This window comes from Schistocerca nitens, chromosome 6 (genome assembly GCF_023898315.1).
Source record: "Schistocerca nitens isolate TAMUIC-IGC-003100 chromosome 6, iqSchNite1.1, whole genome shotgun sequence".
NCBI classification, from domain to species: domain Eukaryota; kingdom Metazoa; phylum Arthropoda; class Insecta; order Orthoptera; family Acrididae; genus Schistocerca; species Schistocerca nitens.
Window position 1 is genome coordinate 469,304,495 of NC_064619.1, and position 20,048 is coordinate 469,324,542.

The 20,048-nt window shown below is 41.7% G+C and overlaps 1 protein-coding gene across 1 annotated transcript in view; it reads right to left on the reverse strand.

Annotated features, from left to right (window-relative positions):
- Positions 1-13,267, reverse strand: part of LOC126262382 (probable cytochrome P450 304a1) — a 99,642-nt gene extending 86,375 nt beyond the window's left edge. The window contains exon 1 of the mRNA XM_049958979.1: positions 13,068-13,267. Coding sequence (XP_049814936.1) covers positions 13,068-13,164 — 97 coding nt within the window. The 5' untranslated portion in view covers positions 13,165-13,267. The remainder of the gene's footprint in view (positions 1-13,067) is intronic.
- Positions 13,268-20,048: the final 6,781 nt, after the last annotated feature.

A 20,048-nucleotide genomic window follows, 5' to 3' on the forward strand; every position in this document is an offset into this window, starting at 1 on the left:
CATAGAATTGTAATTTCTGTAACATAATGTCAGGGTTCACACAGTCAAAAGCTTTGGATAAGTCAAAGAAAATTCGTATTGGTGACATTTTACTGTTTAAGGACTCTGTTATGTGGGCAGTGAAATTGCATGTTGCTATTTCAGTAGAACAGCACTTTGAAATACAAACTGTGATTTACTAAGTATCCCATTACTGTTGAGATGGCTAACCACTCTTGAGTTCATTACTTTCCCAAGGATTTTTGAAAATGCTGTAGGCAAGGATACTGTCAGTAATTATTGACATCCATGGTGTCTCCTTTTTTGTAGAGAGGCTTAACAATGGCATATTTTAACATGTCTGAGAAAATACCTTGAGTTAGTGACGCATTACAGATGTGACTCAGAAATTCAGCTATAACTCCTCCACCTTGTTTTAATATCCTGTTAGAGATGTCATCTACTTCAACAGAACATTTATTTTTCAAAGATTTAATGAGTTTCCTCACTTCACGAGAGGTTGTTAGATGAAAATTAATCTGACAAGGATTTCTTAAAACTGACGCTCCGATGTACTGCTTGGCTTTTTCTTTCGAACTACACTACTTTTTTCACCTACACCTAAGAAATGGTTGTTAAATACTTTAGCTACTTGTGCACTGCTGGTTATTATCGTCTCATTCTCTTTAATAGTAATACTACCTACCCCAGTTGTTACCTTTCCTATCTCTTTTCTCACAACATTCCATATTGATGTGATTTTATTGCCTGAATTGTTAATTTCACCTCTAATATACTTTTTTTTATTTTCTGACTTTTCTCAGTGTGTTACAATAATTTTTATCAACTAAAATTACTTCTGGATCTTTACTAATACTTGCTATCTCATTCAATTTTCTTCCTCTTTCTGAAGACGTTTTAATATCTCTAGTAATTCTAGGTTTCTTTGAAAACTGTTTGGTGTTACATTTAATAACTTTTTTGGGGTAACAATGTTCAAAAAGGGATATAAATTTATCAAGAAATGTGTTGCATTTATCATTAGCATTTGGCTCATTATATACATCTCCCCAATTAACATTCCTTGAACTTTCTCTGAAGTGCTTTGTAGATACAGGGTTGATCAGCCTTACACGTTTACTTAAAGGTTTCTGAACTGCACACCCTACTAGGTTTTGTAGGTTAATCAATTGTACATCATGGTCTGATAGTCCATTTATCACAGGGAAGGCATGTGTTAGCTTTACATCCTCTTGCTGTACAAATGCATTATCTATCAGAGTACTACTGTCTTGACCTATACATGCAGGGAAGTTGATCACTGATTCTAAGTTACATGTCATTAATAACACATCTAGTTCACTTTTACTGTCAGAATTGCTTAGAAAGTTTACATTGAAATCACCACAGATTAATAACTTCTTCTTTTTGTCTGACAGACAGCATAATAGGGAATCAAACTATTTTATAGATAGCACCAAATCTCCTAATGGGGATCTGTACACTGTTGCTAATATCAACACTGCATTATCCAGCTGTAGTCCACATGCACAAACTTAAAAATGCTGATCGACACAAAATTTACTTACTTCTACAGTTTTGTATTTATACCATTGTTTTGTGTAAATGGCAACTCGTCCTTTATCCATGCTAGATCTGCAAGTGTAAGATGCTAAATTATACCCATTTATACTGTCACTTTCCATCCCCACAGTTACATAGTGTTCAGACAGACAAATTATGTCAATTCAATTCTTATTTTTGAGGTAATCGAAACACATCTTCTTTCTTTTTTATTCTCTCTGATATTTTGATGAAGTAAATTGATACTACCCTTAGCTTTATCCCTGTTTAGTACATATGAAGCTTCTTTTATTCCATTTTTCTTGATTGTTGTCTGTCTGGACTTTGGTTTTAACCTAAAAGCCTGTCTTCCTGGTTCCATTAACCACAGGGATCATCTCTTGTGTGACTGTGGCCGCCCTTTACATTATCTGTGTCATGGTGGCGTCGCGGGTACGTGACGCGGCAAGGAAAATATATTTAACGGAGCAGAGGCGAATGGGGATCATTCTAGTAACCATATGGACCTCAGGAGGGGAAATCCACTGACATGAGGGACTTTGACAAACGGGAGTATGTTATGATCCGGCCCCTGAGAAAGAGCACCTAGGGAACAGCAAAGATAGTAGGCTGTTCACAAGCTACTGTCGTGAGTGTCTGTGGAAAGTGGATGAAGGACTCGTGCTGTTCTACCGATGTACAGCCGAGGAAGCTAACCGCGAGTAAGTGACAAGATTTTGGGTGTCCACACATCATCAGAGATCGTGGAGCATGGAGGCTTCCTCGCTCTGTAAAGCTGGACAGGCAGCTATCTGAGGAAAATCTGACGGCAGACTACAGTACTAGCGCACGCCCCAGAGTTTCAGCTCACACCGTTCATTGCACACTGTTGAACATGGAGCTCCACATCAGACGATTCATATGTGTTCCCAAAACGACACAACGACATCGTCGATTGCAGTTCCATTGGACACGGGATCGTCGAAATTGGACAGTGGATCAATGGAAACGTTCTGCCTGGCCGGACGAGGCACGTTTCTTGTCATGCCAGGTCGAAAGTGGTGTTCGGATTCGCCATCATTCAGGCGAACGGCTGTTCTAAACATAAACCTATTCATGGGCGTGGCCAGATGGGGCAGTATTACGCGTATTCTTTGCTGGACGTTCGCCTGCGCTAGTAATCGAAGGCACCATGAAAGGTGTGGACTACGAGAAAATTATTGCGGATCACCTTTATGCCTTTCTGCTTGTCTTCCTCAGCGATGGTGGCACTCTATTGCAGGATAACAAGCCGTAACCCAGCAACAGTGACTTCAGAAGCATGATAAGGAACTCACGTAGAGGTTTGGCCACCAAAATTGTCTGATCTGAACCCGATATAACACATCTGACACGCTTGGCTGTAATTATGGTACGGTAGAGAAAATTGATAGATTTTCGAATGCGAAAAAATTAATAAAAAACGGATCTATGGTGGAAAACACTAGTTCCAATTTTTGCCACCAGATGCAATCTGGCGCTGTACAGCATCTCTTCTACTTCTCTGGTGCTCCTACTGAACAAATTGTGTACGCGGCGATTAATAAGAAAATCAGCATTATGACTTTCTCATTTGTTTGACCTTTTCTGTCCATGTGCTACTCCTAATCCATTATATATGAAAACATTGGTATACATCTTTCTTGCATTCACAGCACCAGATTTGCACCTGGTGGCCAACATAGGAATTATTTATTAGAGTAAATAGATTCTACATTAATGCATTAGAATATCTACCAAGTTTGTCTGCCATCCGATAATTACACCCCACATTGGATCCCTCCGAGTAGCTGCACTTTAATTACAACCACTCGAAACCTTCGGGAACCTACCAAGGGGTTGTCGAATGCGTGCCACGTAGAATCGCTAATGTATTTTGATCCAAAGGTGAGCCAGCTGATGGACTAAAATGCTGTTAAGCACGTGGTTATAATTTTTTGACATCAGTGTACAAATTAAAATGTAAAAGTTCAAAAAATGTTCAAATGTGTGTGAAATCTTATGGGACTTAACTGCTAAGGTCATCAGTCCCTAAGCTTACACGCTACTTAAGCTAAATTATCCTAAGGACAAACACACACACCCATGCCCGAGGGAGGACACGAACCTCCGCCGGGACCAGCCGCACAGTCCATGACTGCAGCGCCTTAGACCGCTCGGCTAATCCTGCGTGGCGATGTACAAGTGCAACCAATAAGTTCCGACACGTGATTTGATGTAACAATTAATTTAGGGTCAATGTCTTGCAGAAATTAATTTATAAATGTAATCGTTTCGTATTCTCTGTGAATCACTTTGATTTATACGCAGTGTAGAGGGCAGCGTTTCCCTGGAAATTTGAGAGTGAAGGGTATCTGTGTTTTTTCCCATTATTGGCCGTTAAGTATATTCTTGCCTTTTCATGTAGAGGTTATTGGTGGAGGTTGTTTGGAGCCAATACAGGTACTTTAATCGGTGAACATAATCCAATACAGTAGTAGAACCATGGAGTCTTTCAATGTAGTTGCATTGCTAGAGGACTTTGATCATGGATATTGGAGTAATGAGAAGAGTGACCTTGTTTCGTAGGTCAAATGGATGCTAGCGACTCTTCTTTTGATTGATTTCGTAGTCTACCAGAGCACGTAACTAATCTGGGTCTGCAATGAAGTTTAAGACTAAATCAGTGGTGTAGTAAATAGCCTAATTTAACTCACGTGCCACGCGTAGCCAAGAGTGCAAACCTAAGAGTGATTTCCTGGGTGCCACGGAAGCTTCGAAGGCAGACGAAAGGAACATTTCACAATCTGCCGGAAAGTTTCAAAACAGTGCACACTCCACCGCAAAGTGAAAATTTTGTTCTGCAAGATTTATAATGTCCTGGGATTTATTTGTCCTGTCATCGGGTGCCAGTTACAACGTGAGGTTACTTTATTAATCTGACTATGACTTTTTAAATGTTAATTGTAACCGTTTATTTGAGAAAAGATTTTTGTATGTTTTGCTCATGTGACGTACCCTGTTTGCTATACAGTGCTATTGAAAGAATCTGCTACGTGTACACAATTCTCGTCACTGAGATTCCGAGTATTTTAAAGGTATACTCCTCAACAAATGCACATAATATGCTCTGTGTTACCTTTACGATGATAGCGAGGTCAGTTTGAGTACATCTACCTTTCATCGAAGTTATTTCGAGTGCAGGTGATTAAAAGAAATAATAGGCCTATAATTATTTATTTTGGGTTATCACTTATAGTCTCCAATTTGTTGTTTATCGCACCAACTGCTATCATACCTCCGTACCACTATATGCACCACATTATTTCGCTCTGTGCACCACTTTTATACCACAAAACTTGTTCGAGAATTTCCTTATTTAACAGCAACTCCTACTTCATGCTTTCAGTAGCCTATTCTGTCTAAAAGTGTTACGTGTCTCAATATTTCTGCAGCGCTCTTATATCATTCGCTCCCTTTACAATCACGCCCAACCCTTCCGACGTCCGAGCTGCCCTCTTAACATTTGCGCCGCTGCTGACGCTGTTGTGACGTCCCCTCCCCAGTGGTTTAGCTTCATTGTGTCACACGTGCCAAACTTGCAGTTTGTTAATGTAAACAGCGGAAACATCCCTACCTACCGTTCAGGAGAAGGGGAGGAATCTGAATATGGTTGGCCAGAGGCCAGTCGTTAGATTGGATGAAGCCTGTAAAGTGCCCGTGGATTGGTGAGCCAACTCGTGTCGCTCATCGACAGTTTCGATCAAGCCCCGATAAGTCTGTTTTTCTCACTTGGATAGCCACTCTCATAGTTCGTACTTTGCAGAACAGTTAGTGACTGCTATTTCTGTTAGCTCTCACCACAAAGACAGACTTTCGTTGTGCAATCAGTTATATCTTTTGCTTTTTCTAATGTTTAAATTAGCTATCAGTGCAGTAGTTAGTCTGATAGCAATTAATAGCGTTAATCAGACCTCTGACATCCTTGAGTATCCTGCTGCGAGCATCCTAACGAATCCCAAAATCCGAGCCTCTCGTAGCTGCTCTGCGACGGAGGTTGGTGCTGGTACAAGCAATCAATCCACCTTCACTGGAAGGTCGTGTTTCTGCATTTTCTCTTAACCGCTCGGAAATTGCAGACTGACCTACAACCACCTGTCTTCCCTCAGTCCTGTGTTAGGAAATGACAATTAAGGCTAACAACACTCACTGACATCTTCTTCTTCAGGTCCAGCGTGGCGACTTCCAGTATGGGGAAATTACCTGCAGCTTCGTCTGATGTACCTAGCCATCCATGAATCACTGTGGCTCAGTCTGGTTAAATTTATCTCCTCTCCACAGCCTCTGTTCATCTCCGCTTCCCTCTCTCTTTGTCCATCTCACCTCTCTTGGTACTTTTGGTACTTCACCTCCTCCTCCCCTCCCTCCCCCCTCTCTCTGTCCATCTTCTCTTCCCCCTCTCTCTGTCCATCTCCTCCAGTTACCTCCTCCTTCCCGCTTTCTGTGTCAGTTTCTTCCCACCCCTCTCTCCATCCCCTCTTCCCCCTCTCTCTGACCTTGAGCCTTGTTTATTTTGTTATAGCAAATTCAGTTTCTGAGTCCGAATGCGTAATACAGTATTGTTTAAAATTTGAAGTAAACCGGTCAAGAACTTTTCGATGATTTTTGTAAAACGTTTATCAGAGTACCGAGTGAAAATTTTTAATAAATCGGTCAAGCAGTTTTCGAGATTTTTGGCAACAAATCATCCCCTTTATATACTACATGCATATTTATATATTATAAAATACATAGCCTATTGTCTGTCTTAAAGTTCGTTAGGGTATCGTGTAAAATTTATGTATATCTGTCAAGAACGTTTCGAGATTTCGTACTATATACTATATGTTTGTTTACGTATTATATATATTTATAAAATAGGTGTATAAAAACACGCACGTATCTGAAAGCAGCGTTTTATCAAAATTTCACGTCAATCGACCGACTGATTTTCGGGTTTCGCGACCACAAACATACGCAGGCTGAATTTTTAAATATAGAGATTGACTCTTATTAAGCCTTGCAAAGTCTGGCTCATTCACTGAAACACTATAATTCAGCTAGCTTGCTGGCTCTGCCTACCTGGCACATGCACGCTGACTTGAAGACAACACCCACCAAGAAAACCGGAGTATACCTAAACAGAATTCCATGCTGATACATGTGAACACACTTTCATTAATGTAGAATATCCGTACCGGAAAAATCAAGTTCCTTGACCACCAACTACTGATAGCAGAAACGTACATTAGAACACTTCCTTCATCCCAGAGAGCACACGGCACCAGCTACACCCACGAGGCACGTCAGCCGACTCCTTGACTGCAAGAAGTCTCAACCGCACCAATAAATGGTTTAACATTTAGGCCTTCTAGCCAGTCATAGTGAGGAGAAAAATCTATGCTTTTTTTGTTGACCATTTCCTGCTGCCGCTTATAGTTCTTCTGTAAGGTGCTGCTTCCTGCCAGGCCTTTCAGAACTTTCTCTACAGAGAGATTGGAAAACACCGGCCACCATGAGTAGCTTACTTGCCCTTGAAATCACCCCAGCTGCCCGGGCCACTACCCAGTTAGGAGGATTAGCGAAGACTAGGCCGTTATCTCCAGTTCGGAAAAAACCTCCTTCCCTCTGCAACCAGAAACTGGCCGTGGAGAGCACAATAGCGCGAATACTAGCTCAGGCGTGGTCAGCAAATGATGCGAAATAACATCAAACAGTAAGTTAAACATTATTATGTCAGGCCACGTAACTTTTATTGAATGCTACACTACACTTCTAAGTGAAACACGTACATGAGACTATTACTCAACATAGTCACCAAGTCGCTGAAGACAACGGTCGGAAGGTTCTGCCAATTACTCAGTTCCTCGACAACAGAAATCCACTCCCCGATCACGGAGCCATTCGAGAACCACTTTGTGAACATCCTCATCTTCGGAAAATCTGCGACTGCTGCGAATGAGTTCCTCGATTGCCTGGGCCTCGTCGCCTGTGGTCAATGTCGTCTGTGACCTAGCTCCAAACACATGTGTGCCGTCTCGCTCAAATTGTTGACACCTTTTTACTACGACTAAATGCGATATTGCATTTAGTCTATTTCTCGCCAGTTTCTCCCCGCATTTCAGTATGCAATTTAGACGTTTTTCCCACAAGAATAGTACTGTACCGCGTACTTAAACTATGGAATATGATTAGAGTTGCCACGCGACTTCAGTCCCACGCTGTGATGCATCTTATAACTGAAACCTAACAGAACCGTGTCCGCAGGAAACCCAAAACACACTCTCTCTTGTTACTACGCGCCACTTTTGATGTGTGATAGTCTTAGTTTGGGAGGACATCCGTAATTCACTTTCTGAAGTCCCCTCGTACCAGTCGGACTGTGATTAGACTTCGGAACCATGTCTTTTGTAAGAAATTCACGTATCATCTGAGCTACCCAGACGACATTGTCACAACTTTACTACTGCCTTCCAACCACACCGCAGGTCTCCTGCATGCCTTGCTGCACAAGCGCTCATGGGAGAAAGGATACCACCGAAACCCCTAGGCTATAGCAAAGACTGCGGTTTTCTTTTCTCAAAGTGTTGTTAGTGTAAGCATGAAAGCTGTGAGGAATTTTGAAACTACGGAAGACTTTCTAGCAAACCAGAAGCTTAGTAGGCCGGCAATGAGTCAGACTCAGTCGGTAACAGATCTGTCCCGCGAGAGACACGGCTCTGAGTTTGAGACCCAGTCTAGGATAACGTCATAAGGTGTCAAGAACTTTGTGAGTAATATCTTATTTAACTTTAATGTGGGCTTATTAAAAGAACAGTCATTGAACCTGAATCAGTTTTAGAATGTATCTATGTAGTATTGGGGACTAGTTATAAGAACAGGCTAACCTGAACGGTTAGTAGCATTAGAACTGTGGAGGATAGGTGTAGAGAATGGTTAAAAGAGCCAGGAAACGGCTGTGAGATGTACCTAACGCTCAGAGTGCATTTATTCTTTCAAAAAGATTATCACTGTTAAGTCACAGCACGTAAGCAGCTGTAGTATTCAGAAATAGAGCGCAAGGGTTGAAACTGTCCACCGTCCACAATGTAAGCTTGCTGTGTCATAGAGAGGTACGCATTTTATAAAAATCTGTTCCGCCTATCCGTGAATCTAAAGAAGCTATTAAACAATAAAGGAGTCCGCAGCTCGTGGTCGTGCGGTAGCGTTCTCGCTTCCCACGCCCGGGTTCCCGGGTTCGATTCCCGGCGGGGTGAGGGATTTTCTCTGCCTCGTGATGACTGGGTGTTGTGTGCTGTCCTTAGGTTAGTTAGGTTTAAGTAGTTCTAAGTTCTATGGGGACTGATGACCATAGATGTTAAGTCCCATAGTACTCAGAGCCATTTGAACCAAACAATACAGGAATATTGAAAACATGCAAAGTATGTGTCACTAGTGACTGTTTCATTGGTTTCATACAAAATGGAAAATTCCAAAATGTATGTGTTCATATTGTTTCAATCTGAATATAAGTTACATATACAGGACATCCCTTCTAAGAGTCGTTAGGCGCATTTTCTCTGCAGTTTCAGCAGCTTTTTACAATTTCATTTTTGCAACGCTTAACTGGAGTCAGTGTTATTGACAAGGGATTTCAGATCGATTCCGTATTTCTGGATTTCCGGAAGGCTTTTGACACTGTACCACACAAGCGACTCGTAGTGAAATTGCGTGCTTATGGAATATCGTCTCAGTTATGTGACTGGATTTGTGATTTCCTGTCAGAGATGTCACAGTTCGTAGTAATTGACGGAAAGTCATCGATTGTCACAGAAGTGATTTTTGGCGTTCCCCAAGGTAGTGTTATAGGCCCTTTGCTGTTCCTTATCTATATAAACGATTTGGGAGACAATCTGAGTAGCCGTCTTCAGTTGTTTGCAGATGACGCTGTCGTTTATCGACTAATAAAGTCATCAGAAGATCAAAACAAACTACAAAACGATTTAGAAGAAATATCGGAATGATGCCAAAAGTGGCAGTTGACCCTAAACAACGAAAAGTGTGAGGTCATCCACATGATTGCTAAAAGGAACTCGTTAAACTTCGGTTACACGATAGATCAATCTAATCTAAAAGCCGTAAATTCAAGTAAATGCTTAGGTATTACAAATACGAACAACTTAAATTGTAAGGAACACAAAGCAAATATTGTGGGGAAGGCTAACCAAAGACTGCGTTTTATTGGCAAGACACTTAGAAAATGTAACAGACCTACTAAGGAGACTGCCTACACTACGCTTGTCCGTCCTCTTTTGGAATACTGCTGCGCGGTGTGGGATCCTTACCAGATAGGACTGACGGCGTATATCGAAAAAGTTGAAAGAAAGGCAGCACGTTTTGTATTATCGCGAAATATGGGAGAGAGTGTCACAGAAATGATACGGGATTTAGGCTGGAAATCATTAAAAGAAAGGCGTTTATCGTCGCGACGGAATCTTCTCACGAAATTCCAATCACCAACTTTCTCCTCCGAATGCGAAAATATTTTGTTGACACCGACGCACATAGGGAGAAACGGTCACCACGATAAAATAAGGGAAATCAGGGATCGTACGGAAAGATATAGGTGTTCATTCTTTCTGCGCGCTATACGAGATTGGAATAATAGAGAATTGTGAAGGTGGTTCGATTCACCCTCTGCCAGACACTTAAATGTGATTTGCAGACTATCCATGTAAATGTAGATGTAGAAATATTGCTAATGTGACGCCTAACGGCGACGAAAAGTGTGGGTCTGCATCCCGTTACAAACAAATTCAGTTTTAAAGCGGAACTTTACGTGTCCATTCCATTAAGTGGTTCCAAATTAGTCTAGTGCGCCATTCGTTTTCTCGTTATGTGTCAACGGGGACAGTAAAACACGAAGCATAGCCAGTACTCCAGCACCGCCCTGGCCCGCGCTTACTGCTACCGCCTTGCAGCAGCGCTGCACAGTCGCATGATTATGCGACGAGCAGTATTTCTCTGGTCAGACTCCAGCTACTCGTTCAAGAACGAAATTGCAAATATCGGCCAAAGCATCAGATAATATGCAGCTGATTGCTCGTAGCAGGGACACTTGGTATATGTAAGATAACAGTATAGGATGTTTTGAAATTCCCGTTGCACACTTCTAGGACGTAATATCTTAAATGGGAACCCGTGTGCGGAAACGTACAGTTCCCGTTTTACAACGGTTTCAATTCAGATCTGTAACTCATCCGCTTCTGCTTAAAGATTTGTTCAGATGTTGTTCAGATGTGTGTGAAATCTTATGGGACTTAACTGCTATGGTCATCAGTCCCTAAGCTTATACACTACATAACCTAAATTATCCTAAGGACAAACACACACACCCATGCCCGAGGGAGGACTCGAACCTCCGCCGGGACCAGAAGTACAGTCCATGACTGCAGCGCCTCAGACCGCTCGGCTAATCCCACGCGGCTAAAGATTTGTATTAGGTTCAAATGGTTCAAATGGCTCCGATCACCTTGGGACTTAACATCTGAGCATCAGTCCCCTAGAACTTAGAACTACTTAAACCTAACTAACCTAAAGACATCACACACATCCATACCCGAGGCAGGATTCGAACCTGCGACCGTAGCAGTCCCGCGGTTCCGGACTGAAGCTCCTAGAACCGCACGGCCACCGCGGCCGGCCTACCTTGTTACATTGTATCTACAAAACATGTTCTGGTATGCACTCTCCATCCCACCTGGTGCCTCTTCAGTTCCTAGTGCAGTGGCCAGAACACTTCCAGCAGATCTCCCACTGTCTCCACAGGAGTCTCTAAATTAAACTTCGTCTACAACCCGACAATAAGTAGTCCTTAGGACGTATTAAACGTCATCCTATCTACCCTATTGCATACCAGGATAAACAACTCAAACTTTTCTCTTTCCCTCAGCAGACGTGGACGCGTTAAACATCTGAACTGAAACAATGTTACAATGGAAACGGCACGTTTCTGGACAAGGGTTCCTATTCAAAATACCATGCTCTCACTCCCCTCTACGAGCCCCGAAAAACTGTAACGGGCCGGCCACTGGGGACGAGCGGTTCTAGTCGCTTCAGTCCGGAACCGCGCTCCTGCTACGGTCGCAGGTTTGAATCCTGCCTCGGGCATGGATGTGTGTAATGTCCTTAGGTTAGTTAGGTTTAAGTAGTTCTATGTTGTAGGGGACTGATGACCTCAGATGTTAAGTCCCATAGTGCTCAGAACCATTTGAACCATTTCTGGTTGTAACGGGAATTTCCAAACGCCTTGCATAATTGTCAACATATAAACGTACCGTCACTAAGGAAATGTGTCGTTTCTCCGAAAATTCCACTCTACAACAATATATGTCGAACATGTTCAATAGAATCTGTAATTAATTAATTATCTGACACAAACGGTAGAAAACTCGCTATATGAAATTTCTTGAATCATGTTCTTCTGCATCTGTACCACACTTCACAAGCCACCATACCGTGCATCTCGGAGAGTACCTTGTACAAATCATAGGTATTTACATTCCTGTTCCACTCTCAAACAGAACGAAGAAGGACGACTATATGCTTCCGTACGAGTCCTGCCTGCTCTTCACTTCGCGGTCCTTAATCGAAAAGTACGTTCGTGGCAGTGGAATCGTTCTCCAGTCTGTCGCATATACCGGTTCTGTAGACTCTCTCTGCAGTATTTCGAGGAAAAAACGTCGTCTTCCCTCCAGGAATTCTCATCTGAGTTTCCGTAGTATTCCAGTAATATTCACGACTTTATTGAACCTATCGGTAATAAATTTAGCCCACATGCTTCTGAATTTGTTCAAGGTTTTTCTTTAACCCGACCTGGTGGGGATTTCAGTCACTCTAGCGGTATTGAAGAATGGACCACACTAGTATTCCGTAGGCGGTCTCCTTTTAGATCAGCTACACTTACATAAAATTCTCCCAGTAAACCGAAGTCGACATTTCGCATTTCCTATTATCACCCTTACATGCTCATCCCATTCCATGTCGCTTTTCAGCGTTACGCCTAGATATTTAATCTATGATAGTGTGTCAAGCAGCACACCACGAACATTGCTCTCGAACATTACAGGAATACTTTGCCTATTCATCTACATTAAGCTACATTTTTCCAGAGTTAGAGGAAGCTGACGTTAATCACACCAAAGAGAAATTAGCAAAAAGCTGCAGATTGATTCTTACCCTATGCGACAAATCGTTTATGTATAGTATATGAAGAACAACAGAGATAGGATGTCGGCAATTACGTATTTGGGAACCAGTCATACTCGGGTTATTTCGATTTTCAGGTCTTCACGCATGGCGAACAGTTGAACGAGTGACAACATGAGCCAATTCGCGAGAGAATTGTAAAAGGTTATCTTTTCAACAGATTCCTTGAGATTGCAGAGACACATTGCACTTGGGCGCGTTCTCCTCTTGCACTCACTCACCTGGCGGAAAGTTGGCAGGCTTGGAGTACTCGGCCCACAAGAGGCTCAGGAAAAGTCCCAGCGCCAGCGCTGCCAACACCAAGGCGAAGAGTACCATTTTGACTCTCCACCTTGTAGCGGCGATGTGCTCTTATTGAGAGCAGTCGCGCGCGAGATAGCTCCCCACCATCTCGCTTACATACGTAACGCACAGCAACCGCGCCCTCCACAACTGACTCGCGACGTATGTGCAGAACCTCTTAAATACGAGAAGTGTACCACTTTGACTAATGCAGAACTTTTCACAGGCCATGAAACTGGGTAAGTTCTATAGAAACTGGAAGAGCCCCCTTTTTCGCTATTTTGTGGGTGGAGACGTAGTCGGGGTCGGCTTGTGAAGTCTCATCGAAATTAAATTTCGACTGCGTAGCTTCACAATTTAGAAGAAATTAAAAGTATTTCGCCGGGAGCGGACGTCCTGTTCTTGTTGCTGTAAGCCGTTTTCTACAGAACACTTGAAGCGTAGTTTCGGAGGACAGTATACACTGAGGTACCGGGAGTCTGAAAATTCTGTCGATATCTGGAGGAGCAGGAAACTAGTGTTTAACGTCCCGTCGACAACGAGGTCATTAGAGACGGTGTCGATATCTGGAGTGTTGTTGTTTCTGAAATCTGCTCGATATGTGCCAGTTTGTTCTATCAAAGGTAGGCTTTGTTCCATGAGTGACTTTTGTTGCATGATTTCTCTCTAGAATGTAAGGAAGCTCTTACTACTAACTTTGCTTTTAACTGTTTGTGATTCCCTATGACATATTACACCTCCTACGCCAGCTACGTAAATCAATCTGTTTGGTTTAGAGATTTACTGTAGAGTTGGTGTTTTTTGCCTTGGCGTGTTTTACGATCGATTAAAACTTCACTTGAACAGTTATCTCTCTGGTGGAACCTTAGTTTCATTTGTCATCAAACGCCGGAGCAGAAGACATACTAAAGAGGTCGGTACATTTACGTATTACCATCCATAGAGTGCAGCGAGATTCAGCTTGCACTCTACCGACACCTGATTCATTGTGTCTCTCTCTCGAAAATGAAGTCTGGTTGGTAAATACACAGAAAAGCTATAGAAATATCGAAGAAAAATCGAAATACAGGGCCTACTATAACACGCTGAAAAATGGAGTGAAACACGAAATAAATTACGCTGTTTACAAGAAGAAGTCTTTCGCAACTAAGTATTAGTAACAGTTCACAAATTTTACCCGAAAATTATTTGATACAACACTTCTGAGAGTATTCATTGTAAAAAGCTAGTTCTCTGCTTGCATTAAAAGAAAAGATTTTAATGAAATATTACTTATTCAGCGTCGTCATTCAAGAAAAATGTTTCGCTTGCCACACGGAGCATGACAGGTGGAACGTAACAAAGGCAAGAATTCTTAATTCTCTGATACGTATTGTGAAACAAGGAAAGCATATATGCTCAGCACCTTGTCACTAGTGGAAATTTTGAGTCCTTTTGCGGCTTAATCTCATGTGAAATTAGAGGCGGCACTTCAAGAGCACTTGCGTAATAAACAAAGTTCAACACAGATATCGTAGAGAAAGTCTAGTGCTGCTATGATTATAATCCAGCTCCGATACCCTATCGACACAGACTCCGTCACCAGACAATGATAGACTGCTTGCTGGGCTCCCTATACTGTTTGAGTATATGTAAATGATCTGGTCGTCAGTTAAAACCTGTAGCAAAGATAAATGTCAAACTGAGTTTCATCTGACGAATTTTTTTAAAAAAAATAATCGTAATTTATGCACGAAGGCAGTAACTTGCAGAATCCATATTCGTTTTAGCACTCCTCGTCGTCTCGGATTCTTAGCAATTAGGTTTAACAGAAAAAACAGAGAAGATGCAAGAGAAGAGAGGCGCGTTTCGTGACGGGTTTTCTTAATAAGCACGTGTGTTGACATCAAACTCCAGTGGCAGACGCTACAAGAGAGGCGTTGTACATCACAAACAGGTTTATTTTTAAAACTCAGAGAGCGTACGTTCCAAGTAGAGTCACACAACTTATTACTTCCTTACATATGTGTTTAGCAAAATGACCACGATAAGTAAGTCGGAAAAATTTGACGCTCATATAGAGATTTAACGACTGTCGTTCATTGTGTGCGTTGCCTAGAACTGAACACAAACGTGGGAATTCAAAGATATAGCTTCAAGAGAGGTTTCAAAGTTCAAGTTCAAGGGGTATCAATGATAAGATTCGCTGATAACATTGCTATCCACGGTGAAAGTGAATAAGAATTACTGGATGTGTTGAATGGAATGAACAGTCTAACGAGTGCAGAGTATGAACTGAGAGTAAATCGAAGAAAGACGAAAGTAACGAAAAGTAGCAGAAATGAGAAGAGCGAGAAATTTAACCTCAGAATTTGGGATCAAGAAGCAGACGAAGTTAAGAAATTCTGCTACCTAGATAGTAAAATGATCCATGATGGACGGAGCAAGGAGGACAGAAAAAGCGTATTAGCGCTGGCAAAATGGCATTCCTGGCCATGAAAAGTCTGCTAGTAAAAAACATAGGCCTTCATTTGGGGAAGAAATTTCTGAGGATGTACATGTGGAGCTCAGCATTGCATGGTAGTAAAACTTGTACTGTGGAGAAACAAGAACAGAAGAGAATCGAAGCAATTGAGGTGTGATGCTAAAGAAGAATGTTGAAAATTAGGTGGAATGATAACGTAAAAAATAAGGAGGTTCTCCACAGAATCGGCTAGGAAAGAAATATATGGAAAACATTGACAAGAAGAAGGGACAGGGTGATAGGACATCTGTTAAGATATCACGTAATAACTTCCGTGTTACTTGAGGAAGATGCAAAGGGGAAAAACTGTAGAGCAAGACAGAGATTGGAATACATCCAGCAAATAATTGAGAACACAGGGGAACACATGTCGCAAGTGCAACTCCGAGATGATAAGTTTAGCACAAAAGAGGAATTATTGGGGGATGCATCAAATCCGTCAAAAGACTGAAGACTCAGAAATGTGAAAGGCACGGTACGGTGGCGCGTGGAGCATATATATAAATCTAATGTTCTGTATTACCCTTTCTGAATAGATAATCTTCCCAGTAAAGTCGGAGTTAGCTACAGAACTTTAGCTAGAAAAATATGAAAAACCATCGGGTTACTCTGAGAAATACCTTGTAAAATATCTTAAGCATTTAAAAAGCTCCAGCTTGCCACAGCACGTTACTTTTTCCAGACTGAAAGATGTCTACTGTGATGTTAGTATTTTTAGTATACTTAATGTTTACTAGACGAAACATGAAAAACTACAACAACTTCAATAACATCTTAAATGTGAATAGCAATCAAATTAGATTTTCAGGGCAGACTTCTCTCCTGAAATGATAATTGAATACAAAATTCCACATTTGTATTATAGATAAACCACTGAGCGCCTGTAAAATATCGCTAAACTGATAATATAGAAAACTACTTTGCCAAGTGCTATGAAACTCCGTATTTCTATTAGGAAATGTACACAAAAAATATCTTCCCTGTCATTCATCTTATATGAAACAACTGCATAACATTCTGGCGAGTTGCGCAAATGCGACTCCATTTGTCTGTAGAAACTTGTCGAGCAGGGTATTCCATACGCAGGATCAACAAACCTGCGACTTCTCAATTCATAGTGCCTGTTTCGATTTCAAGTAAACAGTCATGATGTATATATGCAGACGATTGAAAATTTGTACCAAGGCCTGCATCCGAATTTTCATTCGTCACTTCAGTCTGCATATATACATTATAGTTCTTTAAGACTTGAACATGTCTCTGGACCCATATAGTTTCATTTTATTAAAAAAGCTCATGACTGTAATGTTGATTCATGGCACCCGTTGTCTGCAGTCAACTTTGGTACTCCCGCGTTCTCTTCGGCCCTAGACTTTGATGCTGTACTGCCCAGTTCCATCTAATGTTTCTGACAATGATGATCATTTCGTCAGCAGGACGTCAACATATGAAGAGTCAAAATGAAAAACATTCTAGGCGTTATTTTTCCATACAATGCTTTTTTAGTGTTAATATGTTCCAAGTACTCTGTTGCATGGCCTTAGACTTGATCCATACCATGGAGAAAGTCTTTCAAACATGTGTTAGTTGAAGGCAAGTGTATAGTCTTTGTGTCAAGCTGAGCTTCGCTCTGTAGTTCCAAAATTTAAAATGTGGGAGAAATGTTTTTTATTGACTACAGTTCTATTAACTGTTAGTCGACTCCACCTTTATTGCAAGTGAGTGGCTGTGCCTCGGTCGGTTTATCGGGAATCCGCGTGTCATTCAGGGTGTGGAAGGGTGGTAGAACTACAATTATGCAATGAAAACTGCGTTACAATTGGTGATAAGAGTTATGAAATACATGGCCCATCTCGCAAGGGGTAGATGCCATGTACTTCGTTTGCTGTATTTGTTGCAGAGGCATCTGTTCCAGTTTCATCTACTGTGTCGGTTTTCATTTCAATGCCATCGTCATGTTCTACATATTCATCATCACTCTCCACATCAACATACCCAATTACTTCTTCCACTAACGCATACTGCGCCAATATCCATTAGCAAATTGCTTTTACATGTTCGAAAGATTCCAACCACTCATGTTCGGTAATCTTAGATAAAGACTCCATGGTTATTTGTTTTACGAAAGTTAAATTAATGGAATAAATATTTTTCTGCAGTTTTTTGTTTTTTTGTATTCCAAGTTAGCTCTATTGCTTTCAGACACAGTGGTATGGTGGGTGCCTCTGAACAGTTTATCCCTTACGCTTTGAAACTGTATATGCTTTGAAAACAGGTTTTGGCTTATTACAACGCACAATTTTTAACAGCTCATTTCTTGTTAAGTTCGGTTTAAAACTGTTTTCGTTCTGAATCAGTCATTCAGCTATGTCCTTTTTGCGAGTTGCAGTAATGGGAAATTTATTTGTCTGAACCGTTTTACTAAGAAAAACAATACTACCAGTTGGGATGTTAGGAATCACTTTCCCTTCTAACCATTTGTGATAATTATCCCCATTCGTGTCGTCGTGATAATCACAAACTAACTCAGTTCCCTTTATGAGAGCTCTTTCGTCTGCATTAGTACCAGCATTACTTCAGGAACTTCTTCATGCTGCCAATATAACGCGCATGCACCAACGCTTTGCCCGTGAACGCCACTAGTTTATTTGGCCCCTTTTCATTATTTGTAATTGCTTTTAAGTGTTCGGCACGCTTTAGAACAATGTAAGAACGTTCTGTTAGGATAGCTGTCTTATTTTTACATGTTTTAAACGAAATCTCATCTCTTTCAAAATTTTATGAAATGTTTCCCTTCTCCCCTGAACATTCATCTCAGTTTTTTTTAAATATAAGCAGCTTTCTCAACGGTGAGATATTCTTTTTCTGCTCATAGTATTGCAAAAATTATGTTCCAATAAGAGTTTTGTCGAAGTCACTTTAAGAAAGTACTTGCCTAGAACGCTTTTGTATTCTAGGAGTTTTAATTTTGTCCCCGGTTTCTTCAGCTTTCTTAGATTCTTCCAAAACGTATTTTACTCTTCTTACTGATTATGATACTACTATTTCCGCCAGAAATATTGCTTTCTGTGAAGGTAAAGTTACCTAATTCTGCTTTTTTTCCTGTCAAAATGTACAATATATGTAAATTGAAGGCGATCACTGGTGTCAGTTACAGCGGGGCATTACGCGGAATCAGCGGCGACGAGCAAAACTGTGTATCGGAATGGGATTCGAACAGGGGATGTCCTGCTCACTAGGCAGGTGCGTTAACCACTGCGACATGCGGAACAGAGGGTTATCACAACTGCGCGGACTATCTCAGCACGCCTCACGACCGATCCACATTCCCACTGAGCGCCACCTACCCGCAGACCCGCAGTCCCTGTCCGTTTTACTCACTGTTCGCTACTCTGAGATTCCCACAGCTGGTCGGACGTATTTGTACATCCGTACTGAAGAAAGTGTATTCGAAAGTGGGCATGTCCTAAAGAGCAGACACCACATATTCACGTGTAATTGACATGCCTAGCTGGGAAACGGACCCACTTTCTTCAGTGCGGATGCACAAATACGTCCGATATCCTGTGGGAATCTCAGAGTAGCGAACAGTGAGTAAAATGGTTCTCGGTAGGAATGTGGATCGGCCGTGAGGCGTGCAGAGATAGTCCGCGCAGTTGCGGTAGCTCTGTGTCCAAGATGGCGTAGTGGTTAACGCACCTGCATGCTGAGCAAGCTATCCCGGAAGACAGGTCCAGTACACTCTTTCGCTCGTCGCCGCTGATGCCGCGTAATGTGTTGCTGCAACTTACAGCAGTGATCCTCTTCACTTTACGTATAAAATTTCACAGCTGCGGATTCTGTGTGGTGCCTGTTCTTTCGGATAACTTTGACTATGCGCTCTTTTTCACCCCAATTTGTCCACTTTCTCTACATCTTCCTCTGTTTTCCACTTCCAGGGGTGTTTATGATTACGGATAACAAGGTACTGCACTGCTGACGATATTTCACGAGGACACGTTGAACCACATAGTTGTACACGCACAACCGACTATGACACGTTGACAGTCGACGTTTTTTCTTTATTCACCACCGTATCTGTTTGCTGTAGCGTTACTGCCTGTTTCCGATAACGGCGACGGGAGATCAAGAGCAAGTAAAACCTTAACGCCGTATTTTGTACTGTATTATCACAAATGGTTCAAATGGCCCTGAGCACTATGGAACTTAAAAATCTAAGGTCATCAGTCTCCTAGACTTACAATTACTTAAACCTAATTAACCTAAGGATATCACACACATCCTTGCCCGAGGCAGGATTCGAACCTGCGACGGTAACAGCAGTGCGGTTCCGGACTTGAGCCCCTAGAACCGCTCGGTCACAACTGCCGGCTGTATATCACACACTTAATGTAATGCCTCAGTATTACCGGCCCTT